The sequence below is a fragment of the Stomoxys calcitrans genome, chromosome 5, assembly GCF_963082655.1.
Source record: "Stomoxys calcitrans chromosome 5, idStoCalc2.1, whole genome shotgun sequence".
Lineage (NCBI taxonomy): Eukaryota > Metazoa > Arthropoda > Insecta > Diptera > Muscidae > Stomoxys > Stomoxys calcitrans.
In genome coordinates this window covers 75,628,956-75,655,939 of record NC_081556.1, presented here as the reverse complement: position 1 = coordinate 75,655,939, position 26,984 = coordinate 75,628,956, and the positions used below count along the sequence as shown (strand labels likewise).

Below are 26,984 nucleotides of genomic sequence, written 5' to 3'. Positions count from 1 at the left end.
GCCTGACGGAAACATCAAGTGGTGGGAAACTTGGTGTTAGAGATTTTAGAAGGAGCGCAGAAGATCGAGGCAACTGGAACACTATTCTACGTTCGGGTTATGGGACAAATGTTCTGTCATAGCCAATTTAATAAGTTCCAAATTTCACTAAAATATTTGCCGATCTGGTAAAGTATGTCGGTTAGTTTGTTTGTTCCGTATAGACTCAAAAACGGCTGAACCGATTACCTTGAAATTTTCACAGATTGTGTAGTTTGGTCTGGAAGGAAACATAGGCTATATAATTTTTGATATCGGGAGGGGGCGGACTCCAAAAGTACTACCCAAAAACAAAAGTGGACCGATCGGGACAATATGGGATTCAAATGAAAGGTATTCAAGAGTAGAGTACGAATTTCTTAATAAAAGTTGGTTCCAAGTACCCGGAGGGCCGCCCCAGCCCCAAAACCCCTTAAAATAGGTTTATTTGACCATCATGACATTATGGGACTCAAATAAAATATATTCGGGAGTAGATTACCAATATGGTCCGGAAGTAGGAATAGGCTTTATAATTTATTAATATGGGAAGGTGGCGGACCCTCCACCGTTACCCCAAAAACGCCGACCATATCCAAAAGTAGTCCGATGGGCTCAATAAGGGTATTATATGAAAGGTATTGGAGGCCAGAAAACGAATATGATATTACAATATGGGTCCAAGTACCCAGCGCCCATATTCAGGGCGAAGTGTCCCTACCCTAAAAAAATATTAGAGAGTTAAAGAAGGCGCAGCGGAGCGGGCCCGGTTCGGCTAGTTTTTATATAAAAAGAATAGAAAAAAACAAAATTTCTAGCATAATGTTTCATATTACCAATTAGTATACAGCAAACGTCAAAATAAAGTGTACAAAAGCGTTAATTTTTAAACATTTTTAATTCAGCTTCATAATTTGCGGTTTTATTACATAGTTTAGTTTTTCGAGAGTGTACCAATATACAACATTTGACGCCTTCAACTAGCAGATAAATTAGCACATGTCTAGCAAAATGACCCTCTCCTTAAAACGCAAAACAAATAATTCGGTTAAGCCAGGTCGTGATTTGAATCCAGAACGTTCGAGCAGTAATGAACGGCTGCTGTCGTCTTAGTGTTTAGAACTATCAAAACAACTGCCAAACGATGCACAAAACTATGGATGCAGGTGTGTGGACAAGAAATCCATCGCTTCAACAAACACAAGCTTTGGAAAAGAGATAGGTAGTAGGACAACGTGTCGAACTTTTTTAATGTTGTATACATTTCATAGAGGTACTTTCGCAGTTTCTTCAAGATAAATACAAGTTTCCAATGTACGATCTCTGAAGCTCCCACACCTAAACATTTCTGATGATGAACTCCTTTACCAAGGGGTTCAAAACACGTCATACCATGGTTGGTGGGGTGTATCTCCTATGGTTTTAATTTGATTTGATTTCATATCTATGAATGCACAACAAGACAACATCTTATAAATTTCAGTACAGGTTTATTATTGTAGAAATACATACGTTAGCATCTAGGAAGATTTTATATAATACAAAAATTTACATAAGAGATATATAAAAGACATACTCGATTTTCATAAAGAACCAGCTAATTTTAAGATTGAATAGAAATATTTAAACATTTTTGAAAGAGAAAGAAGAGAAGATTAATAATCAAAATAATATAAATAATAATTAGACATAGAATTATTAAGATATTTTATCAAGTCTTGAAAAGTTTCGAAAATAATTTTCTAGCTTACGATTAAAAGTAGATATGTATGTTGTTGATGGCCCGTATGTCGAGCAGCAGAGTATTCCAGAGACGTATGGTACCGATAAAAAAACTGTCATTCCGAAATAAGGTTTTTTCGTATTAAGGGTATAACCATTCTCCCCCTCTGTTAGACCTTGCAAATGAAATTCCTTGGTAAAAATACCTTGGTTCATTTGAAGTAATACTTCTAAGCAAAAGTTGAAGGGCCCTTATGTTGACTAAAGATTTCAGACAGATTCGATAAAAGTTTCATTGCATAAAAATTTTCAATCTGCAGAGAAATTAACACATCATTAGAAAAGTAATCCTGGCCCTAATTACCAAAACATAAGAAAGTGTATTTATATATCTTCCTTAACCTAAGAATCAATAAATATGGACTTAAAATTGCTTAAATTTCAAATGTAGAATTTTGACCGAAATCCGAACATATTATGGGAGTCATAGCAGAAATCGTTGTGCGAAATTTTAAGAAGATCGGTTGATAAATGTAAAAATTGTTTGATACATACATAGGGAAGCTAGGTATATCTGAATCTGAACCGATCTCTATCAAATTCAACATCAATGACGGGAGTCATAAGGGAATCCTTTGTGCCAAATTTCATGTGAATCTGTCAACAAATCACCATATTATAGCAATATTAGTCGGACGAACATGTATGTATATGGGAGCCAGGGACGTAGACAGGGAGGGGACCAGAGCCCGCACAAAAACAAAAATTTTATTAACATTTTTTATAATGACAAAACTTTATAATTACAATATTCTACAAAGACCACATTTTGCTGGGCCGCCTTAAAATTATTTTTTTGAGGACAACATTGTTATTAATTTCTAAGTAAAAAAAAAATTTTAATGAATTTTTTTCTTATAAAAATTTTAATGATATTTTTCTATAGAAAAAATTTCAGCGTAATATTCTCTTATGACAAAACCTCAGCACGGGCCGGACCCCCTCGAATTTTTTTTTTTTTTTAATTTTTCAAGTTTTTCGCCTGTTTCGGCGAAAATCATTAAATTTTTCAATTTTATAAATAAAATTCAATAAAAATAATGTGTAGTACGGAAGAAGTGTAATTTGCCACAGAGAGAATGTCTGTCATTACACAAAATCATATTAATAAAATTAAATTCTTTTAACACAAAATTTTTATAAAAAAAATTATTTAATTTTTTCTCAAGACTACATTTTACTGAAATATTTTAAGGACTAACTTTCAGTTAAAAACCAAAATTTAAATTTTGCATAAATTTGCATTTTTTAAGACTTTTTATTATGCTTATCTGACCAAAACAACATTTGCCTAAAATTTTTTCTATGGACATATTTCAATAAATATATTTAAAGACAAAATTTTAACCCATTATGCCTGACCCTTGATTCAGTTGACCGATTTTGATGAAATTTTATTTCTATATATAAAAACGCTTGATTGACTGATTGGCTAACTGACTGATCAACTCCCAGCCCAAACGGCTAAAGCTAGAGTCGTGAAATTTGGCACGAATGTGAGTCTTGGGTCGTAAGCGCGCGATAAGACGAGGTTTTGTGATATTCGTACGTTTAGGTACTTAAAAAATACGAATTTGTGAGTTTTTATCCAGCGCGAACAGATGGGCTAGAATTATGATTTTGAGCTCAAATTAAAGAGCGTCTCGAAAAATAAAATTTGGTGACAAAAATTTCCAAAAATAGTACCGGAATTGGGAAAAATGGTACGTATAGTACCGCAATTGGTACTTTTTGGTACCTTGTTTGTTAATTGAACTAGAGCTTTGAATTTTCGAATTTTGGGTACACTATGGTAGCCTAAATTTGGATGTCAAAAGAGTTTTTGGACATTTAGAAACAAAAAAGTACCAAAAATGGTACGAAATAGGTGAACTTTGCATAGGGCGAACAGGTAGAGCTAGAACATCGAAATTTGGCTTAGATAATTGTTGTTGCGAAATAAAGAGGGTAGATAAAAACAAGTAAGGGCATGCTAAGTTCGGCCGGGCCGAATCTATGCGCAGTATCTCTTTTTAGTCAAACAAAGAATATTGAATAAGAAGTGTTGTGATATTGGAGCTATATCAAGTTATAGTCCGATTTGGACCATAAATCAATGCTGAACATTGTAGAAGTCATTGTGTAATATTTCAGTTCATTCAGATAAGAACTGCGCTCAAGAAGAAAAATCTGGAGATCGGTTTATATGGGAGCTGTATCAAGTAATTGATCGATTCAGACCATATTAGACAAGTATGTTGAAGTTCATTAGAAAAGCAGTTGTACAAAATGCCTTCCAAATCGGATGGGAATTTCGCCCTCTAGAGGCTCAAGAAGTCAAGATCCCAGATCGGTTCATATGGCAGCTATATCAGGTTATGTACCGATTTGCGTCATACTTAGCACAGTTATTGGAAGTCATAACAAAACACCTCATGCAAAATTTCAGCCAAATCGGATGAGAATTGCGCGCTCTATGGGCTAAAGAATCAAGATTCAAGATCGGTTTATGTGACAGCTATACCAGATTATTAACCGATTTGTGTCATACTTAACACAGTTGTTGTTGTTGCAAAATTTCAGTCAAATCGGACAAGAATTGCGCCCTCTAGAGGCTCCAGAAGTCAAGATCCAAGATCGGTTTTTATAGCAGCTATATCAAAACATGAACCGATTTGAACCATTTACAATCCCAACCGACTTACACTAATAAAAAGTATTTGTGCAAAATTTCAAGCGGCTAGCTTTACTTCTTCGAAAGTTTGGGTGCTTTCGACAGGCAGGCGGACGGACGGACATGGCTAGATCGACTTAAAATGACATGACGATCAAGAATATATATACTTTATGGGGTCTCAGATGCATTTTTCGAGGGGTTACAAACGGAATAACGAAATTAGTATACCCCCATCCTATAGTGGAGGGTATACAAATTTAAATACATGCTGGCTTCCATTGTTCCATCAATATAATCTTTATGCTGACTTACAATACCAAACCATTATTGAACTACCACCATGCTTAACTGTTGCACTGATTCCCCAAGCATTCCCAATTTGTTTTGGAATAATTCTCTATTGGTATTCAAGTAAATTAGTATTTTTACAAAAATGTTTAAAGGGTTACAAAAAATTTTATATTGTACGTATATTAAAAAAACGATAAGAAACGAATACTTTTGTGAGTCACTGTGTATATCTTTTTGGACATAATTATTTATATATATATCATATACAATTATATCTGATCCCATATCCAATTTTGTCTGACCCAGATAACTTTGGATCTTACCATATTAAGTTTTTTCCCCTCGGGTTGCCATTAATAGGTGCGATCATTGAGCATATACTTTCTTTCATTTCATGTTCTGTACCCCAGTTCTTGAGACGCCCTTATGCATAAATAATATGTTTATATGAACACGCATGGGAAATATGTACAGCTTATTGTACAAAAACCGGCATGTGAAATTATTGCGAAATCATCCCAAACAATTACCGGCTTTTATTAACACCGAAGCGTCTTCGCAACAAACAAAAAAAAAACATTTAAAAACGAAAGTACAATGATCAAAGCAACAACTGTACGACGCCACGAAGAGCTTTTGAGAGTAAGAGAGTGAGATAGAGCTTGCAAATGCTGAGAATAAGCATGATTATACAAAATTATAATATTTGAGATAACATTTTCATGGTCAAACAACAATAGCCGTGTATAATCATGAAGCAAAATATCAAACAAAAAAATTATCAGTATATATACATATATGTAGTTATGTACATATGTATATTATAGGACAGATTTGGCTGTAGATTTTTAGTCCCCCATTCACATACAAGTTGCCTTTTAGATGCCAATTTGGTCAACTAAAGGCTTTAATACACAGTATGTAGGTGTCTTATGACATGTCAAATTTAGCACATGTAGGATAGTACATGTCGTGTGATACAAATGAAACTAACATATGGAAATCACTTCTCAAAATAGCTCATGCCATTTTATAGTTTAGAGCATCAGATGATCCAATTACATCTGATGATGATATAATTGGATCTGACCATATGATTTTTATACCCTCCACCATAGGATGGGGGATGGGTGTAATAATTTCGTCATTCCGTTTGTAACACCTCGAAATATGCGTCTAAGACCCCATAAAATATATATATTCTTGATCGTCGTGACATTTTAAGTCGATCTAGCTATATCTAAATCTGAACCGATTTAGTTCAAATTTAATAGAGTTCGTCCTTGGGCCAAAATGGAAGTGATTCTAAGCCGATCGGTATACTTATCAATGTCTAGCTCTTCTCCTTCTTAGCGTTGCAAACAAATGCACAACACATTTTTTGCCTAGCGCTCTGATGTCCGATTTTTTCAGATATATTATTTACCTATTTCTCAAAATTTTCCTTGAAATTTATCGGATTTTCTGCTAGGTTTCTTTCTATCATTTCTACACATTTGTTTGTTTGTTTTTTTCAGTCGTTTAGTAGCATTCGATCCATAAACTTAACAAATTTGGGATTTTCGAATTATTTTCTATACATGCATCTGAAAATAATCCGAATATCCCAAGATTTTTCTAGATTATAATAAAAACTTTACAAAATATTGTGACAAAAGGTTCGAAAATTTAGAGTCCATTTGATTATTTCCTAATCAAACATCGGAAAATAATCAGAAAGTTTAGTATTTCTTCGGGTTTTTTTTTAGATCACAGCAATTAATTGCGAAAAATTTCTCAGAAAAATCCGAAAATATTCAGATTCAACGTCTGAAACTGTACGGAATTTCAGATCAAACACCCGACAGAGAGTTTTGTCCGACAATACTACGAAAATCTAACAAAACATCAGAAATTTCTGAACAAATTGAAAAATTTCGTAGATCTTTCTTACGAATTCTAAAAAAATGCATCAGACAAACTCTAAGGACCATTCCGAATTTACCCTGACTATTCCGGTTCATATGCTTATTTGGAGATATGTTCCACAACCATAAAAATCGTGTTAAATGAATAATATTCAAATATATTCCTAAAAAACCATGCAAAAAGAGATGATAGTTAACTCCATTAAGTAATAATAAAAAAAAAACAATTTATATTTATTACAAGAAAATAAATTAAGTTTACGGTTCAAATTCATTCCATATGTACAAAAAAATTTACATAAAAACAAGTAAAAGCGTGCTAAGTTCGGCCTGGCCGAATCTTATATACCCTCCACCATGAATCGCATTTGCCGAGTTCTTTTCCCGGCATCTCTTCTTAGGCAAAACAGGATATAAGAAAAGATTTGCTCTGCTATTAGAGCGATATCAAGATATGGTCTGGTTTGGACCACAATTAAATTATATGTTGGAGACCTGTGAAAAATGTCAGCCAATTCGAATAAGAATTGCGCCCTTTGGGGGCTCAAGAAGTAAAATAGAGAGATCGATTTATATGGGAGCTGTATCGGGGTATAGACCGATTCAGACCATAATAAACACGTATGTTGATGGTCATGAGAGAATCCGTCGTACAAAATTTCAGGCAAATCGGATAATAATTGCGACCTCTACAGGCTCAAGAAGTCAAGATCCCAGATCGGTTTATATGACAGCTATATCAGGTTATGAACCGATTTGAACCATACTTGGCACAGTTGTTGGATATCATAACTAAACACGTCGTGTCAAAATTCATTCAAATCGGATAAGAATTGCGCCCTCTAGAGGCTCAAGAAGTCAAGACCCAAGATCGGTTTATATGGCAGCTATATCAAAACATGGACCGATATGGCCCATTTACAAGACCAACCGACCTACACTAATATGAAGTATTTGTGCACAGTTTCAAGCGGCTAGCTTTACTCCTTCGGAAGTTAGCGTGCTTTCGACAGACAGACGGACGGACGGACATGGCTAGATCGACATAAAATGTCACGACGATCAAGAATATATATACTTTATGGGGTCTCAGACGAATATTTCGAGGAGTTACAAACAGAATGACGAAATTACTGGTGGAGGGTGTAAAAATTAGGATCTTTAAGAACTTTGAAACTATATTGTATACGTCATCAACAAACTAATAGGTTAAATAAAAAGGGTATTGTTCCTTAAATTAGACATTGCCATAAGAATGATATCCTGTAAGATAAAGGCGTGTAGTAGTGTTACTGCAAGTATCAATAAAACAGATATACCATATATGTACATACCTTATAGTACTGGAATGAATGATAGAAGCAGTGTAACAATTATGGTACGGCAACACATTTATTGGTTTTCTTGTTCTCAAACATCTATGGTACCACAAATATTTCTAAATTACTAGTAGTGAAACGAATAAAATGGTTTGTACATCGAAGATGGGCACCGACACACATCACACATAATTTCGTTTGCTCGCGGACAAAGGAAAGACGAACAGAGCATGCAACTTCGTGTGGCTTCGTTCAGACAGAGCACCACAAATATTTGTTGTATCACCACCGATATCTGTTTATAACTGTTTGGAGAAACCATAGGAAAACAGATATGTTGCTTCCTTTCTCTTCACTCATTCACACAATTAAAAAAAATTTAAATTTTCTTCTTGAGGAACTGTCTTATTTCAAAATCGGGTACAAATAGACCGTGTAAAAAAAATTCTACTGTTTATACAAAAATGCAATTTTTCCACTAATGAAAAGGGGCAAACTTCTCACGTATCAATGAGTGCAGTCCGATTCAAGTTTAAGCTCAATGATAAGGGACCTCCTTTTCACACCTCTTTGGAGAGAAGTTTTGCGTGGCATAGTACCTCACAAATGTTGCCAGCATTAGGAGGGAAAACCACCGCTGAAAATTTTCTCGCCAGGATTCGAACCCATAGGCGGACATGCAAACCTCTGCGCTACGGTGGCCTCATGCGATCAACTGTGTACACTTTTTTATACCCTCCACCATAGGATGGGGGTATACTAATTTCGTCATTCTGTTTATAACACCTCGAAATATGCGTCTGAGACCCTATAAAGTATATATATTCTTGATCGTCATGTCATGCACATCCGAAGGTCATGTCATGTCATGCACGAAGGAGTAAAGCTAGCTGCTTAAAATTTTGCACACAAATTTTTCATTCATTTCATTTTTTCATTGGGCCAAATCGGTCCATGTTTTGATATAGCTGCCATATAAACCGATCTTTTGTCTTGACTTCTGGAGCCTCTAGAGGACGCACTTCTCATCCGATTTGGCTGAAATTTTGTCTAATATGGTCTGAATCGATCAATAGCTTGATACATATAAACCGATCTCCCGATTTTGCTTCTTGAGCCGTTACAAGGCGCAATTCTTATCCGAATGATCTGAAATATTACACAATGATTTCTACAATGTTCAGCATTCATTTATGGTCCGAATCGGACTATAACTTGATATAGCTCCAATAGCACAACAGTTGTTATTCAATATTCTTTGTTTGCCTGAATAGAGATACAACGCATAGAACTCGACAAATGCGATCCATGGTGGAGGGTATATAAGATTCGGCCCGGCCGATTTTGTTTGATTTTGAAGTAAATCTAAATGTCAAAGGATTGATAACACAGCTGTGATTTTTTTCCAAAATCTCAAAAAAAATTCTATTTGATCCGATATTCCACACATAAGCAACAAAGCAGCGTTGTGACGATGAAAATACAAATACGTATATAATTTAAAGAGGATAAGTTGTAAAATAAAGTTTTTTCCAAAAACCACTTTGACAATTCAATTTGCGGCAATTGGGACTTAAGGTTGTTTCGTTGGGGGCAGATTTTTATTGTTGTGCTAATGACGACACCTCTTAATTGTATCATGGTTTGTTTGTTTGTTTATTGATATGGACACAAGGCACAACAATTATCTATCTTCAACCCGTTAATACGAGTTTCATATAAAACATGACAAATGTACAAGAATAACATGTTCAAAAAGCTCTACATGAAGTATCTTCTAATCGTTTCTTCTCTTAGGCCAGCCACACACGTACAGTATTCCCGGTGCTGCCTGGCACCTATGAACATGAGTTTTTAAGATGGATTTCAATGAAGGTTTAGGTGGTAATTAAGTAAATGTACAGAAGAGAACATATATATTATAAGTAAAAAGCGCAGGACGAATCTTACATGCCCTCCATCATGAATCGAATTTATTAAGATTTTTTAATGATTGGTTCTACTAAAAGCGTATAATTAGAGGTAGGTATACCAGAATAATAAAAGTATACTATTTTAATTCTGATAAGAATTGAGCCCTTAAGCTGCTTCAGCGTTCAAATTGGGGTATAATAGGTTATACACCGATTTGAACCACACTTGGCATATATATTACGCCTAGTGGCTTAAGAAGTTCAATCAGGAAATCGGTTTGTTTGAGAGATATATCCAATATATGAATCGATTTGGCTCAATAAAAAGTATAGTCACTTCAATTGCAACTACGAGTACTAAAGTGATCTGCCCAAGCTATAGCTTTGGCAAATAAAACTGTACGTGTATGGTTGGTTGCACACATGATGGTTGAACACATATGAATTGTACATCGCACACACTCATGTTTGTTTGTAGTAAACTTGAAATATTTCGCATCGGCAAACATTTAATTTCGGCGAAAAAAACTTCAGTTGTTTTTACCTACTTGAGTGGTGCGGTCGAGCTCTCTTTTGCGGAGCGGTGTAAGCAGCAAGCAGACGCGAACATTGAATCGTCGGTTTATTTAATTAGACGCAAAAGAGATTTGTTTTCAAATAACTACCATGGGTGTTATGGTTAGAATTTTAATTGTGGCCGCTTCCCTGGGCGTGGCAGCCTTAGTTCAGAACTATCGTTTAATGAAACAGCACATCCCACCTCCTAAATTGGATACAAAGGAGTACTGGGGACCAGGCAATGGAGCTAATTACAAAGAAAATGTCGCAGTGAAACCCTTTGATATTTCCGTAAAACCAGAGGTAAGTTAGTAGATTTTGCATAATCAAATACCAATTGCAACACATCCAGCGAATCCCTATTGTAAACAAAATGTGAACGATCGATCATTCAAGTTGTTTGGGGAAAGCATCCCCAGCTTTTGGTTAATAGAGGCAATATGCAATCGGTCTTACTTAAGGTGCCATCACACTATACATATGTTCTTGTCTTATGACATGTCAAATTTGCTATTGTTAGAGTTGCACACAAAGTGTGATACGAATGAAAATCACTTCAAAATAGCACTGCTATATTTTCGATAAGAGCGGGCCTCTATTCCTTCTGACAAAAACAACGAAATCTGCTGTTTTTGTTGTAAGTTAAATGAGAGCAACCTCAAATTAAATTGTTTTCACATCTTTAACCATAAAAAATCAGCTTTTGCTCATATTTTTAGGTTATGTCATACAAAAATAACATACTAGTGTGATAGCAAAAAAAAAAAAAAAAATGATGAATCATATATAAATTGGCAATTTTGACACACATAATGGAATACCAATGATACATAAGAAGTGTCATAGGACAAGAACATATAGTATACCTTTAGTACAATGTGTTGCCACATTGACGGTCGAACTGACGACTCCGCACTCTTAAATCGAGCATGCCACCAGCTCGGCCACTATAGCACTTAACCCCCGCTGCTAAATCTCATGAAACTTAAATTGCTTCTCTATTGTAAAAGGTGAGAATGCAAAACAATGACTTGGTGATTACCCCAGTTTTAAAATGCCTGAAACTGTGAATGTGATTATTAGCATAAAATCAGCAAAGTTTCACCGGTTTTCCCATTTCAGTTTTTTTCTCTATTAAAGTTTAACCCCAAATGTCGAATGAAAGCTTTAGATAAATTGATTTGAAACATACACACATATGTATGTAAGTCGAAAGTACGGAATGGTTTGGTCAAACCATTAGACGGTTGAATTTGAATTTAGTAAAAGTGAAATGTTGCACAGGCATTTTATTTGTTGGTGTTGTTTCAGTTTAGTACTGGAAAATTTGCCCATGAACATTCCACTTAGGAGAAGAGGTAAACTTCTCACAAATCAATCAATAAGGGTCTTCCTTTTTAAAGCCGAGTCCGAACGGCGTGCCGCATTGCGACACCTCTTTGGTGAGATGTTTTTAAAGCATTAAATTTCAAAGAAAAAATTCATAAATTTATTCAGCATACACCCAGAGAAATAAGTTTGCTCATATCGGCAAACACTGTCTGCTGATTTTAAATTACAACTTTTTTACTCCTAAAGGAACTTTCACAAATTTATGAACTTAAAAACAAAAATTGAAATGTTTCCTATACTTTATTATAATATATATAAAGTATAATAAAGTATATATTATATATACTTTATTATAAGAGAATAAATATGATTAATGCAGATACTTTGTCTGCTGTTATTTGATAACGTAAAAACCTACCAATCTGTAGAAAATTGAACATAACACATAAATTGTTGAAGTATTGAAGAAAATGTTTAGCTATTTTAAACTTATTTCTATCTGACAACAGCAGAAATTGTTCGCTGTTTTATCAAAAAATTCCTGCTGTTCCATTTTCAGCAGATTTTTCGTTGTTTCAGTAGACGTTTTTACTAATAACTTTTTCTGTAAAAATATATGACACCCAAAAATTTACTCATTTTTATGACACCCAAAAATTTATTCAATTTTTGCAACCCTGTTCTATCTGTGCAATCAAGAATGATACATCATTTTTTGTAGCAAATTGGGGAATACCCGAGATCCGAATATCCAAAAGATCATCCTAAGACAAAAGTGATTAGTGATAAGCTAGTATAGAAGTCAGGGAACATATTATTAGGAATTCTCAGTAAGCCAAAAGTGTATATTGAATCTCATATATCGTTAAAAGATGTTATTCTTCGTCACAGGATATAATAAATGCAAAATTTGCCCATGAACATTCCACTAAGAAACAGGGGCAAACTTCTCACATATCAATGAGTGCTGTCCGATTCAAGTTTAAGCTCAATGATAAGGGGCCTCCTTTTTATAGCAGAGTCCGAACGGCGAGCCGCAGTGCGACACCTCTTTGGAGAGAAGTTTTACATGGCATAGTGCCTCACAAATGTCGCCAGCATTAGAAGGGGAAAACCAACGCTGAAATTTTTTTCTGATGGTCTCGCCAGGATTCGAACCTAGGCGTTCAGTGTCATAGGCGGACATGCTAACCTTTGCGCTACGATGGCCTCCGACAATATAATAAAGCGCTTCGAAATCCACAGCAAAATCTTTTCTAAAGCAGAAGTACGGTTTCTTTTAACAAAAGGTAAATGTACTCCGCTTTTGAGTGCCAAAAAGTTTCCTCCATAGCTAAAAATTAATTGGACAAAAAATAATTCCTTCGTCTATAAGAAACGTCTTTCATAAAAGTTGTCTAAACGTTAGAAAAATAGGCAAGTGATCCTAATTAGTGAGCGCAATCAAGAACAAAGATTTTTTCTCTCTGGATATTATTGACAGATGAGAGCAGATTCAATAAATTTGGTACGGAAGGCAAACCTCACCTAACAAACCTTAACCGACCGTAAAACATGGAGGTTGTTCAGTTATGGTTTGGTACTCCTTTTCCGCTGCGCGGCCAGGATTCTTTCACTTTATAGATTGGGTTATGGGTCAACAAGTTTTAAGATATTTTAGAGGAAAATACTCACAAAAGTGTAAATAAGCTTGCCCTTAAAGACTCCAAATAGAAAGCACATAATGTACGATCTCGTGTGTAATGATCCATGTAATGGAAACACCACCATAAATTCCGGTATTAATCGAATTGAAACTTGAATCCCAATGGAAATTCCAAAAAAAGGTGATTTTAAACAAATCAAAACTGAAGAAGTAAGGAGGCATTAAGTTTGGCCGGACCAAACTTACGACACCCACCATCTCGGATATGTAAACGAGTATTGACCACATATCGCCAAAATACAGTGAAAAATTCACTATTTATGATCCAATAGCACCAATATCGCAATTTGGTACAACGTGAACCAAACTCGGCACGGAACTAACACAATTCACTGTTCAAGGCCTTTAAACGGGATATTGGTCTCTATGGCAGCTATACCCAAATATATTCCAATCTTCACCATATTTCCTCTTATAAAACTCATTATGAGTTTCTTTATAATAAGGTAACAGGTTTGTACGCCTACTGTTGCAGAAAAAATTTGCTAGTAAAAATTTGCAGTAGAATAAGGCCACCGTAGTGCGTTTCCGTATATGACGCCGAACGCCGAAGTGGTGTTGCTTTGCGGCACCCCGTTCGGACTCAGCATAAAAAAGGAGGCCTATATCTATTCATTGAGCTTAAACTATAATCGGACTGCACTAATTGATATAAGAGAAATATCTCTTGTTCCTTAATGGAATGTTCATGGGAAATTTAGTAATAGTAAGAATATCCTTTACTCTCTTTAGCAATTTATTTGAATTTGAACAGTTGGGTTTCATAAAACAGATCGAACAGCTGCAAATTTCTGCTGGGAAAAAACCTCCAGTAGAAATTTAAAAGATCTCGATAACAAATTTTCAAAATTTAGCTTGCTCTCTCGTATTTTCCCGCTTTTTTCTGATGGCAATAAAGTACGTGAACGGCTTCCAGTAACAATTTGTGCAAGATTTCAGCAGACTGACGGACGGACATGGCCAGATTGTCTTGGATTTTTGCGGTGAAGAATATATATGAATATTTCAATTTGTTGCAAACGAAATGACAAAATGAATTTACCCCCTACGAGAGGAGAAGTATCTCAAGCGACTTTGCTACTATCGAGAGAAGAGAGATCGGTCTGTACTACTCTCATTTATTCATAAACGGGATCACTTTTCCCATTTTCCAGGCATCGGGAGCTATGGGAGTGCTTAGAGAAAGGTTGAGAATCTGTCATGTACTCGATTCCCGGCACATCCATGTTCTTTAGCATCTTTAGCCAATGGTGAGAATTATGGGAAGGTGATACGATCCCAATGAAATGTCGACTTGCCAGGGATCACCATTTACAAGACCAGGTGATGCAATAGCGCTGTAATTACCCATAATTCTGGTGGGGGCGCTCTCATTCACAGCTTAAAACGTGGTGCTGTCAATCTGCTCTGCCAAAGTCATGCCCATCTTGTCTTTATCTAGAAGAGAATGCCATAAATCTTAGAGTGTATTAAAGTCCACACAGGCTTCAGATGCTGGGTCTATAACTAACCGATGGTGCTAACCAGTGGTGTTATAAACTTCTATCTAAGCAATGTAGGACCAGACTGCTATCCCCATTAATTACATGTGGGGGTCACTAGCGCCAAGCGTAGGTAAGATTGGTATATACTTCATAGAATGACGTACCACGGAAGCCAGTCCTCCGCCTTCACTATGAGTACTCCCGTAATGACGTCAAGCCAGAACTAGAACGGAAATGCATTTCATGCGCCTGTCACACCTCTCAGTCACCGACCGATAAACCAAATCGAAGGTGTTCTCTCCGATTGCGGCGCAGACTAGAAGCGTAAGCTGCTACAGGATATGCCTCTCTCATGACGAAAAAGGGCAAAAATCGTACACTGAGGTGGCATTTCCTGACCGGTGGTGTATGGAACCGCTGCCATGTCCCTTTGCTCGTGCATCCGACTGTCTTTGGAAATCACGATAGCGTTAAAATTAATTAAGTAATTTTGCATATATAATTCTTATCGATGTAGGTCGATGGGGATATTAACTGGACCTAATCGGTTCAGTTTGAGATATAGGTCCCATTTTAACTTTTTAAACCCCTAGAGGGCGCATTTCTACTTCAATTTTATTGAAATTTAACACAAATTGGTCCATAACCTAGTTTACTCTATATTCTTTTTTATTCCAAATTTTTCAATTAATGAAATGAAAAAAATGGTTGCTAAAATCTGTCTATTTAGCATTTCGGTCCAAGTAACTACAATAGATCTATTGGCGTTGGATACATAAAAAAAAACAATATATTCTCCCTAGCATCTAGCAGCCACATGTTGCAATTAGCTTTACTTAATGTATATAAACACAGAGTCTATGATTTGTGGGGAGGCAAATGCTCATTATAAAAAAAACGCGACTTGCCTCAATGTGCAGACAAATTCAAGGTAACATACAAGTTGTGACACACATGCTTATGCATGGTGGTCCGCGATTTGACCCAGTGCTTGCTCTTTATTAAGCAAAGTCACTCAGAGTACATATGTATGATTGAGCAATTTATTTCAAGTAATCCACAATAATAATTAAAAACAAGTAAAAGCGTGCTAAGTTCGGCCGGGCCGAATCTTTTATACCCTCCACCATGGATCGCATTTGTCGAGTTCTTTTCCCGGCATCTCTTCTTAGGCAAAAAAGGATATAAGAAAAGTAAAATAGAGAGATTGATTTTTATGGGAGCTGTATCGGGCTATAGACAGATTCAGACCATAATAAACACGTATGTTGATGGTCATGAAAGGATCCGTCGTACAAAATTTCAGGCAAATTGGATAATAATTGCGACCTCTGGAGTTTCAAGAAGTCAAGATCCCAGATCGGTTTATATGGCAGCTATATCAGGTTATGTACCGATTTGAGCCTTATTTGACACAGTTGTTGAGAGTAAGAATAAAATATGTCATGCTAAATTTCAGCCAAATCGGATAGGAATTGCGCCCTCTAGAAGCTCAAGAAGTCAAGTCCCCAGATCTGTTTATATAACAGCTATATCAGGTTATAAACCGATTTGAACCATACTTAGCACAGTTGTTGGATATCGTAACAAAACACGTCGTGCAAAATTTCATTCAAATCGGATAAGAATTGCGCACTCTAGAGGCTCAAGAAGTCAAGACCCAAGATCGGTTTATATGACAGCTATATAAGGTTATGGACCGATTTGGACCATACTTGGCACAGTTGTTGGATATCATAACAAAACACGTCGTGCAAAATTTCATTCCAATCGGATGAGAATCGCGCAATCTAGAGGCTCAAGAAGTCAAGATCCAAGATCGGTTTATATGGCAGCTATATCAAAACATGGACCGATATTGCCCATTTACAATACCAACCGACCTTCACTAATAAAAAGTATTTGTGCAAAATTTCAAGCGGCTAGTTTTACTGCTTCGGAAGTTAGCGTGCTTTCGACAGACAGACGGACGGGCGGACGGACATGGCTAGATCGACATAAAATGTCGCGACGATCAAGAATATATATACTTTATCTCAGACGAATATTTCGAGTAGTTACAAACAGAATGACGAAATTAGTATACCCCCTTTCCTATGGTGGAGGGTATAACAAGTAAAAAGGCTTTTAGTTCGGCCGGGCCGAACTTTGGATACCCACCACCCCGGGTATATATGTAATACCCCTTTCGTCACAATCCGGTGGAAATTGGATAACTTATGCACTGACATTGAGTGGTCTAATAAATATAAGTCACTGTTGAATTTTGTATTTCAAGTTTCAACAAAATCGGGTAATAAATAAACTACTTACTGTTTCAAATTTCTGAGAAATCGAATAAAAAATAAAGCTTTTATGGGCTTCATTTTCTTTATCAGGAGATCGGTCTGTATGGCAGCTATATCTAAGTATAGTCCGATCTGAACCATATTTGGGTCCTATGTTGGGAGGCCTAAAGCTACTCACTGTTTCAAATTTCAGCGAAATCGGTTAGAAAATAAAGCTTTTAAGTGTTTCAGAGCTTTAATCGGGAGATCTGGGTATATGGCAGCTATATGTAGTTATAGTCCGATCTGCACCATATTTGGGTCAGTTGTCGGGAGGCCTAAAACTACTCACTGTTCAAATTTCAGCGAAATCGGGTAATAAATAAAACTTTTATGGGCTTCAGACCCTTTATCGGCACATCGGTCTATATGGCAGCTGTATCCAAATATAGTCCGAACTGGACCATATTTGGGTCAGATGTCGGGAGGCCTTAAACTACTCACTGTAGCGAAATCGGATAAAAAATAAAGCATTTATGGGCATTAGACTCTTTATCGTCAGATCGGTCTATATAGCAGCTATATCCAAAAAAGCTTTGATTTGGCCCGTTCAAGAACTTATCAGCGTGCATCAAAAAGACGTATCTGTGCCAAATTTCAGCTCAATATCTCAATTTTTGAAGGCTGTAGAGTGATAACAATAGACGGACGGACAGACACACGGACATCGTTAAATCGTCTTAGAATTTTACGACGATCCAAAATATATATACTTTGTAGGGTCAGAAATTAATATTTCGATGTGTTGCAACGGGAATGACTAAATGAATGTACCCCCTATCCTTCGGTGGTGGTATAAAAAGAAAAAGGGCCTAAGTTCGACCAGGCCGAATCTTATATACCCTCCACCATGAATCGCATTTGACACGTTCTTTGAATGACTTTCTCATGTATATAGGAGATAAATCTACAGTTACAGATGGACCATACTACTAGAAGCTATAAAAAAATACCACGTCTAAAATTTCACCCAAGTAATTGCGTCCCTTAGAGGCTCAAGATGTGAAATTGGGCGATTGGTTTATATGGGAGTTATAATAGGTTATAACCCTATTTAAAACATAATAGGCACGGCTGTTGGGAACCAAAACTTTATGTCCTACATTTCAGCCAAACGGATAAGAATTGCGCCCACTAGAGGCTCAAGAAGTCAAGATCTGAGATAGGTTTATACAGCACCTAGCAAGAAACATAGACAAAACCTTGCCATACAATCACAATCTAAACCTACACCAATAAAAAGGGTTGTGCTAAAAATTTCAAGCGCCTAGCTGTACTCCTTCGAAAGTTTGAGTGCTTTCGACAGACAGACAGACGGACGGACATGGCTTAAGCGAATTGAAATTGGATCAAGAATATATATACTATTTTGGGTCTCAGATCGTTTTTTCAATGTGTTACATACGATATGACCAAATTAGTATACCCACATCCTATAGTAGAGTGCACAATATGACCAAGTCCTACAAGAACATGATAATATTTGTAATAAACTTATAGAAAAGTCGTTACTCAAAATGTCTGTTACTCAAAATTTAATATAGTATGACTTTTCCGAAGAGTTTGTACTGCTAGTTAAACTTTACATCTGTGTCAAATTTCAATGGGCTAGACTTACGCGTACGATCGCTATCGTGAGTTCGACAGACGGACGGACATAGCTAGATCGACTATATATACTTTATGCGGTCTTAGACGAATATTTCGAGGTGTTACAATCGGAACGACTTGATTAGTATACCCCCATGGTCGGTATAGGAAAGTTCGTGGCCTAGGCAGATAACAAATACTCCATAAAACGTATGTTCCACTTGCAACCTGCAAATCTGCGGCTACAATACACACACAAATTTTTCTGCTGAAATTAAAATGTCCAACAAAAATCATTTTTTTGTTACTTTAGTATTGAGCAAAAATTAAATAAATTTAGCTCAAAGATTTTGTTTAAAGACACCTTTCCTTTGATCAAAGACCTTTTTCTTGATATTAAAAAATAATTTTTAAATTATTTAAATTTATTTTTTTTTAATTACTTTTAAAGAAAATCATCTTTTAATGAGATCAAAATATCATTGAATTTTAGAAAATTGATTTTGGAAAAACAGCAACATTGTACCAAATTCATTAGATCAAGTAAAAATCTTTAATTTAACTGTAAAATACATGATATTAACGTATTATATCAAATATATACCTTTGTCAGGGGCAAAATTTGCAAACTAATTTCCATTTAAAATATGCAGTCTGGTGCAATCTATAGCACTAGTTTAAAAAAAAAACGTCTTGTTCGAGAATAAGGAACTATTACCAAAGCGGAAACCATCGCGTTAGGCAAGATCTGCTAAAAACAATATACCTGGCTAAACTTAACCCCATTTTACTTGTTTTATAATTTGCTTTGCCGAAATCATTAAAATTGTTTTATATCGATTAAAAACTCGTTTAAAATATACACCTCAATTGAATTGCATTTGCATGCATGTTTAAGAATTGCCATTTTGCATTAAAAGAGAATTTTAAATGAAACAACTAAAAGCGTGCTAAGTTAGGCCGAGTCGAATCTTATATACCCTCCGCCATAGATCGCGGAAATTGAATTATCAAAGATCAGAAAGATACAGTTTTCATGAAACCGATTAGTATATTGAGCTCAAAACCTTGGTTTTCAAAAAAACGAAATGGTTACCCTAGTCATGACACCAGCGGCAGATGTCTCAATTTCTAATGTCTCAGCGGGGCTAATGTGAACTGAAATTTGGTATGAAAAGATGAAATACCCATTTGAAAGCCTCTGCAAAATTTCATAAAAATAGATTCAGATTCATATTCGCACACATTTTTTGACTTTTTACCACTTTAAACAACATATTTGGTGCATATCTGACAAAATTTAACCGATATATCATATGACTAAAGTTATGGTTTCAGCCTATGAGTTACTCTTAAACTTCGGGCATAAATGACTAAGAGACATTGACACATAAATTATAATCTTACAATTGATCTATCTATCGATTAATCAATATTCTAATTTCGTCTTCAGTCCTCTTCTTCTTCTGAATATGAGATTATACGCAAAGTAAATGAAATGAATCAATGAAAAGCATTGATTCATTTCAATACGAACTTTTATTTTTAGTTTTGTTCCATCGTCTTCGAGAGCATTATTGCGACTTGGGGTTTTTAGTGTCAAACTAAACTTGATTTTCTTCTACTCATCCCTCTCTCAATGTATTTAGTTATTGTAATTCGGCCAATGACCCCTGACAACACCATCGTAATTCGAATGGATAGATAACGACTATCTTGCGCTTTCTTAAACTGCGGATATGCATCTATTTAAATATTTCAACGAACTCTGTTGTTCATTCATTTGTCGAAATATAGCCATAAGAGTTGATACATACGAACGAATATGTGGTCATTAATTTAATGATTTATTGTTAATAATAGTTTATGTTTTATGCTTGAAATACATACGAGGCAATTTACACAGTTTCCATCCAGAAAACAAATTTACTACAAAAAAAAACCTGTGAAACTTTTTGATGCGAAAAAATAGGGGAAAATTTTGCCAGATAAATGTAGCGAAAAATTGTAAAACTAAAAGATTACTGGGGTTTCTTTTCAGAACAATTAATCTGCATGAAAGAATCCTTCCTACATCCTTCTATGTCAAATTCATCGCCATAATCACTTTCGGTGTTATTCAAACCCTGTATTAATGACTTTGAGATTGCTTTTTGTAGGATAGAATAGACTTATAAATGACTATTTAGGAAGCAATTCAAAATTTGACATGCTCGAGGTGAGCAAAGTGGATCTGCCTCTGCACCCACTAGGGTCTCCAAATTTTGCATATTTATTGGAAAATACAACATTGACTATGTTAAGTTTCGTGTCCATATCTTTTTCCGTTCAAAAGTCCCATAAGTACTACACAAACAAATATATCACGAACATTTTTTCAATTAAAACTAAAATTAAAATATAAAAAAAATTAAAAATGTAATTGTTTTCAATTAAAAAATTAATTGAATTAATCATTTTTTGACTGAATACGGATTTTTTATTGATATTTGGACAATTTCCAGTTCAAAAATAATTGTTTCCATTTTTTTTAATTGAATCTATACTTTTTATACCCACCATCGTAGGATATTGGTATATTCATTTAGTCATTCCGCTTGCAACACATTGAAATATCAATTTCCGACCCTACAAAGTATATGTATTTTGGATCGTCGTAAAATTCTAAACGATTGAACGATGTCCGCGTGTCTGTCAGTCCGTCTGTTATAATCACTCTACAGGATTCAAAAATTGAGATATTGAGCTGAAATTTGGCACAGATACGTCTTTTTGATGTACGCTGGTTAAGTTCTTGAATGGGCCAAATCGGACCATATTTGGATATAGCTGATATATAGACCGATTTTCCGATAGAGAGTCTAATGCCCGATTTTGCTGAAATTTTAAACAGTGAGTAGTTTTAGGCCTCCCGACATTTGACGGAGATATGGTTCAGATATAACTATATTTAGATATAGCTGTTATATAGACCAATCTGCCGATAAAGGGTCTAAAGCCCAAAAAAGCTCTTTTTATTTATGGGTCTGAAGCCCATAAAAACTTTATTTTTTAACCGATTTCGCTGAAATTTGAAACAGTGAGTACTTTTAAGCCTCCTAATATAGAACCAAAATATGGTTCAGATCGGACTATATTTAAATATAGCTGCCATATAGACCAATTTGCTGATAAAGAGTCTGAATTCCATAAAAGCTTTATTTTCTCCGATTTTGGTAAAATTTTAAACACTGAGTAGTTTTAGGCCTCCTAATAAGGGACCGAAATATGGTTCAGATCGGACTATATTTAGATATAGTTGCCATATAGACCGACCTCCCGATAAAGGGTCTGAACCCCATTAAAACCCTATTTATTACCAGTGGGTAGTTTTAGGTCTCCCGACACCCGCCCCAAATATGGTTGGATCGGACTATATTAGATATTGCTGTCATATAGACCGATATGCCAGTTAAGGGTATAAAGCTCATAAAAGCTTTATTTATTACCCGATTTTGTTGAAATTTGAAATTCAAAATTTAACAGTGACTTACATTTATAAGATAAGTTATCCAATTTTCATCGGATTGTGATGGAAGGGTGTTTACATATATGCCCGAGGTGGTGGGTGCCTTTTTACTTGTTTTCATTACGATCGTGATTAAAATTTTCGAAATTTTCAATTAATAAATCAATTGAAACAATCTTATATAATTTAGTTAAACTATAACGGCCTAGGCCACAACTATTTTTTCGTTTTTGTCACTCGATTCATTCGTCACTTCATGAAAACAGCTGATTTTTTAAAGAGAAAACGACTGTTTTCATTTCGAGTGGCATTAAAAATATTAGTGGTATAGGCAGTAAGATCTTTTAATATAATATCCTCCACCATAAGATGGGATATACTAGTTTTGTCATTCCGTTTGAAACACATCGAAATATTGATCTCAGACCCTGTAAAGTATATATATTCTTGACCGTTTTGACATTCTTTTAGTCGATTTAGCCATGTCTGTCGAAAGCACGCTAACTTTTGAAGGAATAACGCTAGGCGCTTAAGATTTTGAACAAATACTTCCCATTAGTGTAGATCGGTTGGGATTGTAAGTGGGTTATAACAGTCCGTATTTTGATATAGCTGCCTTATAAACCGACTTGCATCTGGAGTTATTGAGCCTCTAGACAGCCCAATACTTGTCCGATTTGGTGGAAATTTTGTATGAAAAGTTTTGCTACAGCTTCCAACTACTGTGGTAAGTATGGTTCAAATCAGTTCATAACTTGATAAAGCTGCCACATAAACCGATTTGGGATCTTGACTTCATGAGCCTCTAGAGTGCGAAATTACTATCCACTTTGTTTGAAATTTTGCATAAAGTGTTTTGGTAGAGCTTCCAATAACTGTGTTAAGTTTGGTCCAAATCGGTTCGTTGTTGTTGTTGTTGTAGCAGTTTATTGTGTACTATCTTTCGTCTGCTTGATTCTGTTGAGTGTCAAGACCCAGGAACTCCGCGACTAGGATGGGGTGCGTCCACAGGGATCTGGGTCTGAGTCGAGTGGGTCTGGCCGGGCAGTTAAACAGGTGACGTGTATCGTGCGGTCCCTGGTTACAATCGGGACATACATCTTGCACGTCGGCATCAATCCTAGCTCTGTGGGAATTGAGGCGGCTGCATCTGCCGGAACGTAATTGAGCCAGAACCACTCTGGTTTGCCGGGGGAGGTCGATTTCTTCGGGTGCAATGGGTGGTGGTCGTTCTCCAAGGACTACATTCACCCGGTAGCCAATTAACGCGTCTGCTACCGTGTCTGCATGAATATTGTTCAGACCCGCTTGATCTAGAGGTTCTCTCTTGAAGCGCTGGACCTCACGCTCTAGATCATGTAGATCTACCTTAAGGCTTCTGGGCGGTGGGTATCTATCCACAAGATGATGATTTGGATGATTTCTGCGATAACAGCCCAAAAGGTATTGCTTAGACAGCATGTACATAGTTATGTCTTCGCACTGGTAGGATCTTTGTCTCCTGATGGAGGTGGTCCACATGAGAACTGAGGAGACAGCCCGTCGCAGTTCGGAGGGCGGCATTCTGACAGATCTGAATATTATTCCACTGCGTGTCACAAAGTTGACGTGACCACACTGGCGCTGCATAACTTACCACAGACCGGCCAATTGCTTTGTACGTGGTCAACAAGGTTTCTTTGTCTGCACCCCAAGTGCTGCCAGCGAGTGACTTGAGGACCTTGTTTCTACTTTTGACTTTATTGCAGATTGCTGTGGCATGTGGGGAGAAAGTGTAGGAGCTGTCAAATGTGACGCCAAGTAATTTGGGACACTTGATGGTCGGAATCATTTCTCCATCGACCATCACAGTCAGCTCAGTATTCACCTCACGCGTATTTGTAGTGAACAGTGTGGCTGAAGATTTGGTGGTGGATATCTTCAGATTTCTTGCAGCGAAATATGAGGCAAGCTCGTTGAGGTAGACGTTCAATCTATCGCAAATGTCATCAATGGGTGGGGGGCCTGATGCCATGATCGTACAATCGTCCGCATATGATACGATCTCTATGCCGTCTGGAGGAGGTGGGATGGAGGATAGTTAGAGGTTAAACAGAGCCGGAGATATCACCCCACCTTGGGGAACTCCCTGTTTCACTCTACGGTGTTTTGACTTCTTATCCCTAAATTCCACAAATGACTGGCGGAACGTTTCAGGCCTGGCTGGAGGGACGTGTTGGCGATGTCCTCAAATAATTTGGCATGGCTGACCGTGTCGAATGCCTTCGATAGGTCCAGTGCCACGAGGACCGTCCTATCACATGGCCTGGGTTGATTGAAGCCACGGCAAATGTGTGTGGTGATGGCATGCAAAGCTGTTGTTGTGCTGTGCAGTCTCCAAAATCCGTGTTGATGCTCGGCGAATGGAAATTCTCCTACGAGGCTCGGGAGGAGTAATGCCTCAAGCGTCTTAGCCACTGGTGAGAGAAGGGAGATCGGTCTGTACGACTGCCCCAAACTCGGGTCTTTACCAGGCTTCAGTAGCGGGATCACTCTGCCCATTTTCCAGACATCGGGAACTATAAGAGTGTTCAATGACAGGTTAAGGACAGTGGTAAGGTACTCAACTCCAGGTAAATCCAGATTCTTCAGCATCAATGTAGAGATTCCGTCGGTGCCCAACGCCTTGGAAGATTTGGCGCCACGGATGACATTCGTAACTTCGCCCACGGTAAATTGTGATGACTGTTCATCGGCTCGGAGACCACGAATACGGCGAATGGCTCTCCTCCTTGCCCTGTCTCTCTCGGGATGCACAATAAATTGACGGTTGAACAACCTGGCGCATCTCTTCGGATCAGTCACGGTTATCTCGCCAGAAGTGACTGAGGTCCTGTCGTCCCGTCTGCCGGGGTTCGAGAGAGACTTAACAGTGGCCCACAGTTTGCCTGCACCGGTGCCTAAGTTACATTGCTCCAAGTGTTCCAGCCACAAATTCCGCTTATGTTCGTTGACTACCCTGTTTATTTCCAGATTCAGCTCGCTGGGATTAGCGGCGTCCATAGCACGAATCCCATCACGCTCGTCTGCGAGTACCACTGCTTGCGCCGGGAAATTGGGTCGCACTTGCGGTATTCGACCGGCTGGTATAAAGTGAGCGGCTGCTACGTTGATGATGTCTCGGAATTTCCTCTCGGCCACAAGCACATCAGAGGGGGGTGGCAGTTCATTGAAGCGGCGATTGGTATACTCTCTGAAGCCGGTCCAATTGGCCTTCTTGTAATTGATGAACGTCCGGCGCTCAGAGGTTATGAAGTCGGGTGGTCGGTCGATGGTGAGGATTATGGGGAGGTGGTCTGACCCCAAAGAGATGACGGCTTGCCAGGATACGTCACTCAGGAGATCAGGGGATGCAATTGAGATGTCTGGCGAGCTGCTGCACCTCCTCGTAATCCTAGTGGGGGCATCCTCATTCACCGTGGAAAACGTGGAGCTATCTATCTGCTCTGCCAAAGCTATGCCACGCTGGTCGTTACCAGGGGGAGAATGCCATGACGAGTGATGTGCATTAAAATCCCCCGGAACCATGGCCAGATAGCAACCCACTTATGTCGGGGCTGTAGGCCTGGCCATTAATCGGGACACAGCTACCAACCGGCGGTATATACACGTTGTATATCTCTATCTCGGCAGTACCAGACCTGACTGCTACCCCCATACATTCCATGTATGGGTCACTAGCGTCAAGCGCAGGCGGGATAGGTCTATACTGCACGGAATGGTGTATAACGAAGGCCAATCCCCCACCTCCATTCCTTGAGCGATCCTTACGTAGCACATTGTAGCCGTGACAACTGTGCAAGCTGCAGGTGTTAGTCAGCTTTGTCTCCTGGATCGCTGCGACCGATATGCTCTTCCAACTCATAAAATCTACAATCTCATCAATCTTGCCTCGCAGTCCATTGCAGTTTAACTGCAAGAACGATACACTTCCCGGCACTGGCCTGGCAATAGTAGGGCTAGGGTGCTGTCGTTGCATAAGTTGCCGTACGGTCGGTCGGGGGGGTCACATAGTCCGACGACGGGGACGCCGAAGGCGACGACGGCGAAGCTTGTGACCCACTGCTGGCTATGTTCGCACAGCACCTAGCGACATAGCCAGTATGACTATACTCCCGTAGCGAAGTTAGGCCAGAGCAAGAACGGAAGTGTACCCACTCCAAGCACCGGTTACACCTCACCGACACTGACCGATGATGAAGGCGGTTCTGGCAAACGGAACAGAACCAGGGTCCGGGGTTCTTTTCAATCCCGGCACGGACCAGAAGCGTACGGAGAAGGCACTCCGGGATGTGCCTCTTGAATTCTTGAGCTTCTAGAGGGCACAATTATCCTATGTGGCTGAAATTTTGTATGAGGTTTTTTGTTATGTCTTTCAACAACTGTGCCAAGTATGGTCTAAATCGGTTCATAACCTGATATAGCTCCCATATAAACTGATCTCCCGATTATGCTTCTAAGCCTTTCGAGGGCACAATTCTTAATCGTTTTGGCTGAAATTTATCACAAAGACATCTACTATGGTCTGCAATATCCAAATCAAGTATGGTCTGAA

The 26,984-nt window shown here is 37.6% G+C and overlaps 2 protein-coding genes across 3 annotated transcripts in view; both read left to right on the top strand.

The window, feature by feature from the left end:
- Nucleotides 1–26,984, top strand: part of LOC106085242 (uncharacterized) — a 137,706-nt gene that overhangs the window by 12,540 nt on the left and 98,182 nt on the right. The window lies entirely within an intron of this gene.
- LOC106085238 (juvenile hormone epoxide hydrolase 1) overlaps nt 10,390–26,984 on the top strand; it is a 37,782-nt gene continuing 21,187 nt past the window's right edge. The window contains exon 1 of one of the 2 annotated variants that reach the window (XM_013249369.2): nt 10,390–10,747. In XM_013249369.2, the coding sequence (XP_013104823.2) occupies nt 10,553–10,747 (195 nt within the window). In that variant the 5' untranslated portion in view covers nt 10,390–10,552. The remainder of the gene's footprint in view (nt 10,748–26,984) is intronic. The other variant, XM_013249368.2, reaches the window with a different exon arrangement.